The sequence below is a fragment of the Notothenia coriiceps genome, unplaced genomic scaffold (assembly GCF_000735185.1).
Source record: "Notothenia coriiceps isolate Sejong01 unplaced genomic scaffold, NC01 NC01_scaffold00000496, whole genome shotgun sequence".
NCBI classification, from domain to species: domain Eukaryota; kingdom Metazoa; phylum Chordata; class Actinopteri; order Perciformes; family Nototheniidae; genus Notothenia; species Notothenia coriiceps.
Window position 1 is genome coordinate 229,282 of NW_011333197.1, and position 8,374 is coordinate 237,655.

General features: G+C 40.3%; 1 protein-coding gene across 1 annotated transcript in view; it reads right to left on the bottom strand.

Moving 5' to 3' along the window:
• The window catches only part of LOC104955082 (inositol 1,4,5-trisphosphate receptor type 1), a 77,495-nt gene that overhangs the window by 12,326 nt on the left and 56,795 nt on the right, over positions 1–8,374 (bottom strand). The window contains exons 43-50 of the mRNA XM_010782314.1: positions 7,087–7,101; positions 4,637–4,837; positions 4,448–4,558; positions 3,717–3,812; positions 3,459–3,602; positions 3,192–3,299; positions 2,588–2,780; positions 434–556 (exon numbers count right to left, since the gene is read on the bottom strand). Coding sequence (XP_010780616.1) covers positions 434–556; positions 2,588–2,780; positions 3,192–3,299; positions 3,459–3,602; positions 3,717–3,812; positions 4,448–4,558; positions 4,637–4,837; positions 7,087–7,101 — 991 coding nt within the window. The remainder of the gene's footprint in view (positions 1–433; positions 557–2,587; positions 2,781–3,191; positions 3,300–3,458; positions 3,603–3,716; positions 3,813–4,447; positions 4,559–4,636; positions 4,838–7,086; positions 7,102–8,374) is intronic.

Sequence of the window (8,374 nt, forward strand, 5' to 3'; positions counted from 1 at the left end):
AAGCCATAAAAAAGCAGGCTGAAAAAGATCATAGCCTTTTTGCAGCAGAACAACAAGTCAGCAAGCCCTTGTTCTTCCTGTGTTGCATTGTTGAGCGCATCACCTTTGTCTGACCCTGGTTTCAAAATCAGTCTGAGTGCAACAGTGCAATACATTCAAATAAGCTTCTATATAAGAAGCATCAATACAACATCCGCATGCACAACATGATTCGCTACAGAAACAGTAAAGGTTTCATATGCACCAAAAAGGACGAGGACTAAGCTGAATTATACTTCACAGAAAAAGAGCGTACATATTATTCAAAATGATAAAGTCTGGAGATGTGGAGTAAGATCTTACGGATGTATTAATGACAGGATGTCAGCAGGGTCAGGGTTCAGTTTTAAAAAGCTTGATCTCACGGTCAGATTTCTTCTCATTTGCGACTGACCTGCATGTATCCCCTCCAGGGGGTAGAAGAAGCAGACCAGCAGGTTCATGAGCACAGCCAGGTTGAAGGAGACGTTGCTCCACACCGACATGTTCCGGGAGCACCAGTATAGCACGGGTTGGGCTGAGCAGAAGAGAGAAAGTAGAACATTTCTCTTACATTTGGTCACTTCAATTCAAAAATCCTCAAAACATCAGATTGCTTGCACAGCCCAATCACCAGTCCAAAGCAAAGTATATTTTAAGCAGCAAATCTTCAAATTAAACACACCAGGATTTGATCATATTTGTAATGATGATAAATGTTTCAACTGAGTTTTAACAGTTTACATGACTTATTGTTGCAGCACTTTAAAATTGATCATCACCCACAGGCCATAAGACTGTTAAACACCTGAACTAAGAACATCCATAACATTCACCTGTTTGCAACTCACAAATGATGTATCACTTGTATATAGACTATGGCAATACTTCTATTCTATTTTATTGTATTTACTTGCACTATTTTATCTGGTTTATTGTGTTGCACTGTTGGAGGAGCCTGTGACCTAAGATTTTCATCGACATAAAAATTTGATTAAATTTGACAAAAATGACATAGGGAGTACTAGACAGAACTTCAAACAGCCACCATTCTTAATAAAGTATGTGCAAATGCTCATAGCATAATAAAGCTCAAATAAAGAAGAAACTCAAGCAACTTTGACCTTTGACATACAGTCTAACTTTGAATAGAACATTTTCAATTCTGTGGTATTAGTGGAAAAGAGAAACAGATGCAGGGACTTTTCTCTGTCCATCCCCTGTTCTGAGTGAGAGACAAAATATAGCTTTGTGTGGGTTATGCAGTCTCATATCTGAATTAGAACTGTGACTGAGTGTGGGTCTGTGTGTGTGTGTGTGTGTGTGTGTGTGTGTGTGTGTGTGTGTGTGTGTGTGTGTGTGTGTGTGTGTGTGTGTGTGTGTGTGTGTGTGAGCACACTATCAGTTGTGATTCATAAGATTACTGTACAAATGTTTCACGGCTCAAAGAATGTGGAAAGCCCCTGTCTGCATTTAGACAGTGGAAACATGTAAACACACAGGATGACATTATTAGCCCTGCTGTCGAGGTGGGGACGCATGCTTCCATACTCGCTTATCCTGTTCAGGCCTGCCGGATTTAAAAGGCCTATCCCAGCATGCATTGGACAAGAGGAAGAGTGCACCCTAGACATGTCAACAGTCCCTCATTAGGACACGCAGTCCCTCATTTGACACACAACAAAATATATACGGTAGTTAATTTGGAGACAAAAAATTGGTCATGGAAAAATCAAATTACATTACTTTACATGTTAGACGCTTTTATCCAAAGCGATTTACATACTCAATACTGTGGGCAATCCCCACAGGAGCAATTTGGGGTGAAGTGTCTTGCCCAGGGAAACAACGACATGCTGACTGCAGTGGGGTTTGAACCTGTGACCCCTTGATCCGAACGCCAACGCTCAACCCACTGCACCACACCAAATTAATCATTATGGTGTCGCATTTCCCACCCACCACTCCTGTCATCTACGATTGTATGTATCTACTATGTAGATTATTGTCAACAGTACACCTTGTCCAAAGCAGTACAGTATGGAAACAATTGTATGATTATTTTATTAGCCAATTAACAGACAATCATTTGGGAAATGTATTAATAATAGGCCAATTGTTTGGATCATTTATTGAGCAATTTTGCATTTACTTCCAATTTCTCACATTGAGAATTTGCTGGTTTTAAAAGTATTTTATATTTAGTTTCATATACTTTAAAATCGTATATCTTATTTTTTTTTGTTGCAAAACAAGTAACCTGAAGACGTTGTGCTGCTTAGAGTTTTGTTTTGGGCCGGTGATCACTTTTTTGTGATAATATTTCTGATTAATAATGATCATAGTTATTGAATCGTGTGTATCCATTTTCTCAGCTGGGAGCATTATTGCACTTTTCATCTAATTTTGAGCTTCAATTTATGAAGAACCGACAGAGAAAGAGGTTATAAAGTACAGACAAAATCAAGTGAATAAGGAAACTCTAGTGAATAGTTATGTTATGTTTTGTACAATGGTGATCCTGCATTAAAGGACCATTAGCAGCAACACTTATACATGTTGACCCTACCTCTGAGTTTCTTCTGCCAGTTCATTTCATTGAAAAGGTCCTCTGCTGACAGGAAGAAGTCGTTGATCTTGCTGCCCTGCTCGTCTCTCTCTGTGGTGTAGTACACTCGCAGCTTTGATTCAGAGGTCAGGAACTCACAGATGTTGGGCACGGGGAACACTATCTCCTCCATGGTGCGGTCCTGGCGCACAATCTGAACAGAGACAACCACATTCACCTTGACATCGGCAGGTTTATTGTAGATTTGCAAATAAACTGTAACCAAAATACAAACAGTTTCAGGGGAGATTGTGGTATAAAGATATGTTAGCGGTATAGTAGTTTTTGTGGCTTTCCCACTTTCCAAACAACATAAGAAGCTGTTGTCAAACAGCCATATTGAGCTATATTTGCTCAAATGTTGAGTGTCTATGGGATAGATTGAACACAATGATCCAATAGGCACACAGGAAACACAAGACAACAAGCAGGTTAACTAAGAGGGTTGTTGGGGTGCCTCTTTCCAAGCTTTGTGTGAGGGAAAGCCCCCAGACTCAGAATTTCTGTGAAATTATACGACAGATATCTTTAACTAGTTATTGTGGCAATGGTTTTGTGTTATAACCTCTATTTGAGCAGTGTGGTTGGCGTAAAACTCCAAGGCTTCATCTCCCTCTCCGTTGGCCCCTCCCGGCTTCAACATTATGGACAGCTCCTTATTATGACGCGCCAACTGTAAGAGGACACACAGACCAGAAGTGAGCCCATCACTAAAACATCATATGGATAATGTGCGGCTCATATTCCTCTATGAATGGATACTACAAAAAATGTTTTCTAGGATTGTCAATGTAGTATTATAAAAAACATGTTTCTGAGATGAGGTGCTGACCTGGTGAGCTAAAATGTAGATATTGTGTCCCACATTTCGGGGGGAAGCAGCATCGTGTTCCTCCTCTTCCCCGTTATCCTCCTCCTCCTTTGTGTCTTCAACCTCTACCTCGCCCTGCAGATAGGCCTTCTTTATTACCTCCACCTGAACACACAAACACACCTATATGATACTGAAAAACTTTGGAAATAGCTCGCTTTACTTGAGATGTAAAGAGCAACTGGGAAAAGGAAAAGATGCACATCAGCAGATCCTCACCAGTTCTTTAGGCCTCATATTGTACAGAATCCTCTCTGCATTTTCACTGTCATGGCGGCTCTCCATGATGGCAAGCAGCAGCTTGGATGCATTGTTCTGAGAGTGAAAAAAAGGAGAGAAAGCAGGCCGGGGAAAGAAAACTCCAAGATAAGAACTTAAGCCCTGTCAGTTTCTACCTCCAAAGAAAACAGACAGCTATTTGTCTTGGCATGCAAGCACAAAAGCTAGTTAAGCTCAGACGAATGAATCTCTTATACCAGTAGCCTGTTACTGATATTACATCCTGCTTTGAAATGAAACAACTGCACAGTTTTTTTTCTAATTTATTTTAGCCTAAGACCCCAGAGGATGATGAAGATGTAGAACCTTCCTCCAAACCGGTACGTCCACACGGTTCCGTCGCATTGAAGCTTGCTGGTGGGCATGTCTGGCGTGCGACCAACAACCAATCACATTCATCTACCGCCCCGGACACACAAGCACACGGTTTGATTGGCTAGCGCTTGTACTGGCATATGATTTGATTGGCTGGCGCTTCCGTTGACGCTTCAAAAGTTGAACTTTTCTCAACTTTCAGAGCGAGCAACGGAGGCAAAGCGACGTAACGGAACCACAATGCAGTTCGGCAAAGCTTGACGTAACCCCATTCAAAGTTAATGGGAAGTGTCTCTGTTGAAGCACGCAACGGAACCGTGTGGACGTACCACAGTACACCAACCCAGCTAACTCACCTTGAGCTCCAACACCAGGTCCATCCGCTTTTTCCCAAGTGGGTTGATGTCATTGAGGATCAGGGCAATTATGATATCAATACCGTTGGACTCGTGTGTGGCAATGCAATTCTGGAAGAAAGAAAGTGTTTATGAAAAAGTGTTCTTGTACAGTCCCATTCATCAGCTTTGGCTGGTCTCTTTATGTACCTGGTTTTCATGGCAGGGGCCTTGGCAGTACTCTGTGAGACTCTCCAGAGTCTGGTTGATGAGGGCAACATTCTTCTCGTTGATGTACAGTCCCAGCAGACCGAGACCACCTGTGGTGCTGCCGCAGATACAGTCCAGGAACTGCAGAGTCTCACACACCAGGTTGTAGTTGTTTTTGTTGTTTTGACAGCGAAGGAAGTTCTGAGAAGATACAAGTTGTTGGGTTTGTTTGACAAGAATATATCTGTTTCAACTCTATCTGGATTCAAAGCAATAATAAACCAAACAAATCCAAAAAAGATGTTAAAATGAGTTCTGCCATTAAAAATACACTCCTCTGTCCGTCAAAGGTCAACATAAGTTTTAAGAAGACCACAGACAGACAAGTAAGCACCCATAATTCTGTTTAGACCTCGTCTGCACTGTTGAACTCCACAGCCCACACTGTGCTGGCAGGCAGTGGCCACAAAGCTTAGCCTTTGCATGCTCATGTGCTGTAAATCTTTCCAGTGGGCTGTGTGCACTGAAAGGAATTTTACAGGGATTCTATTATTTTAAGCAAAGCATTGCTAGTGCTAAAGAAGTCAGAGATAAAGAGGTACAACCCTGAGACAAACATTATACTCCATTTCTGCTAAATACACAACAAGGCTAACTTTCTTTATCTCCCTAAAAACTAAAATATAGATCTCTGTTACACATGAGTGAGCAGTTAATACATGTTTTTATTTTTATTTTGTCAGAAGGAAGTCAGACCTGGCCTCTCATTCATATGACAATATATAGAGATCCAAACTGAAACTAGATGATCTGTAACTGGCCAAAAGCAATCACCTATTGTATTATATTGTTCAGATGTAGTAACACGTACACGCTTAAAGGTGGGGTGCGTAATTTTGGAGAAACCAGCTTGAGTGCGCTAGAATTTGAAAATACACAGCCGGAAGAAATCTGCTACTTCCTTACAGAGCCCCTCCTCCAACACACACGAACGGGTAGGGCCGGCCCTTGGCATAGGCAGTATAGGCGAATGCTAAGGGCGCATCAATCAATGGGGGGCGCCGAAAATTAAAAATAAAAAAATAAAAAAGTTAGAAATTAAACAAATATTTTTATTTTTTATTTCATAACAACACAATTTCCCAATTTTGGATCAACAAAGTACATCTTATTATCTTATACTAACAGAACTACGCCTATATTGCGTACAGCGCCCATAAACTATGGCGCACCCCCCCCCCCCTAATACTAAGTTACGAACGAAACCGTCGTCCCCAGCCCAGTAAAAACCAGACACGTTTATGTGAAATAGTTCTTTTTTTGAAATTAATGGTTTTAGTGTGCAATTATAGGTTGTTAATTTTGTATTTTGTGGTTAATTTAAAAAATAAATCAAACTCCCCCCAAAATACGTATACAAGCTTTAATTAACCATGAATTACGGTATAAGCCAGCCGCGTGGGGGAACGAGCTTTTAGAGAGGCTCCTCTCCTGAAGACTGAGGAGGGCTCTGATAAACCTCAGCTCAGTGAGGTAAAGGCACACCTTTAATATGATCATTATAGTTATAAAAATATAAGAGAATAGATTTCTTCATCTATTTCCCTTATAGTATTAAAATACTATATGACAGTCAAACAAAGTTTGTTATTAATAGAATACGAGTTAAAAAGGGAGTGATTTGTAAAAATATCCATAAATAAAAAAGAAAATCTGTTTACAGTTCTGTTTCATATGGGTGTTGAGAGATGTATCCATAGATCTCTTTAGTGTTGCTCTCCAAAGTGCAAACCAGATTTGATGCTTTTAACTTCAATATTTAAAAAAAATATATCTTGCCCGGGGAGATGGCCCAGACCAGGCCAGCTAAAATCTGGCCTAGGGCAGCAAATTGGTCAGGGCACGGCCCTGCGACACCGGGCACATGACCAATGAGGGCACGAGATAAGTTGTGGCACAGATGGAAAGGCTGAGAGGGCAGGGTAGGCAATCCAGTATTTAGTCCGGCCCGGCTAAAATGATTGGTCGTGCTTTTTACAGTACTACGGCTTCCACAGATAACATTTTTATGGATTATTTTGTCAAAGAGCACTTAAGATAATTCATTGCTATCGGGATGTTTTAAGAGCATTCCATGGAATACAACCAAAAAGTGTAATCTCGAGCCAGTTTTCTCAAACGTAGCTACCCACTTTAATTAATAATTAGGGTTGTACACTCATTTTAAATAATATAATATTACATCTCTTTTTCTTTTATTAATAAGAAAGAAATTCTGCCACAAATAAATCCGGCTGCAAATATTATTGACCATATTGACAGGGACACCAACTTACACCTAGAGTAAGGAAGGGTATTGTAGCTCAAGTGAAGATATCTTATCATAACTGTACATTGCATATTATACTGTAATAAACAGGAGTGTATAAGTAGAACAGTCCAGCCTCCACCTGTAGGTGCACGGTCTGTGAAGATTGATGATACAATCATATGGTCGATTCGTGGAAAGAGGAGTATAGGAGCCTCGGAGATGTGATTATGTAATTAGACGTAGACTGGATAATGATATACGACAATACCTGCATTTTCTCTAACTCTGCGTTCTGGATTTGATGTATGAACGCGGGTTTTAAAGCTTAATCTGCACCAGCCTGAGATTCCATGTAATAGCTATCATCTGGTGCTGGGCTGGCCGTTCAGCAGAGTTGAAATGATCCTCAGTGGTCTGCGTTCTTACGCTCGGTGATGGGCCTGGCTGTCAGCTGAGTTGAAGGATCTCGCAGGGTCTGCTCACGCTCGGTAGAGGAGTTATAAGAGCCTTGCTTGGTGGCTAGACGAGGCCTCTAGTAGCTGCGTCTTCTCTACATTCCTTACCTGGTCATGAGCCACTGCGATGAGTACTGCTGTGGTACTGAACAGCCGCAGACATGATAGCCAAGCAGCGAGTGCATGATAAGCGAGCAGTCAACAGGGCAACCAGAAATGCTCTTTTACTCTGGATTGACAAGTTATATTATTTGGTTTATTTCTAGAAATGTAAGGAATTGCATCTTTTCATTGTATATCTTTTGTTGATAACATCCCTGAAATTAATCATTAACCAGTTCAGCAGGAAATACAGAGAAATTGTGTTTCTCGGAAAATGTTATTTGTGGTTATTCTATGTGGATACCTGAGGGACCGTGATGTGTTGCTGACACGATGTCTGACTATGTGTTAGATTGTTATATATGTGTGAGTTATCCTGTTATATGTGTGCATGATATGATACACCTCCAGTAGTGTGTATGCATATGTATGCACTATTTTGCTCAATCTGCATACCAGTCCATCCTAGATCAAGATTTATAATAATAGCATACCAACGAATGTAAACGCAAAAATAAGTCGCATATCAAATAATAATTATTGCAGATTCGATAAATCATGTAAAGACAATATTAAAATTAAACAAATAAGTTTATAGATTCTTCATCACTGCCTTTTCGACATACTAGATTTGGCATGTTTATGTTGCAGATGCCGTTGTGTAGTAGACGTATGTTTTTTGTTTTGATTTCCTTAACATGACTATGAGCACTACAGAAAGTGTGCTTTTGTTTTGTAATCCATTTATTCTCACTTGTTTCGTAAAACTCATATGTACTCATAACATCATCATCAAAGGCTGAAAATCATGGATAATATAAATTGCCTACTTCAGAATCAACAGTACATGACCCTGACCTTTTTTTGCGC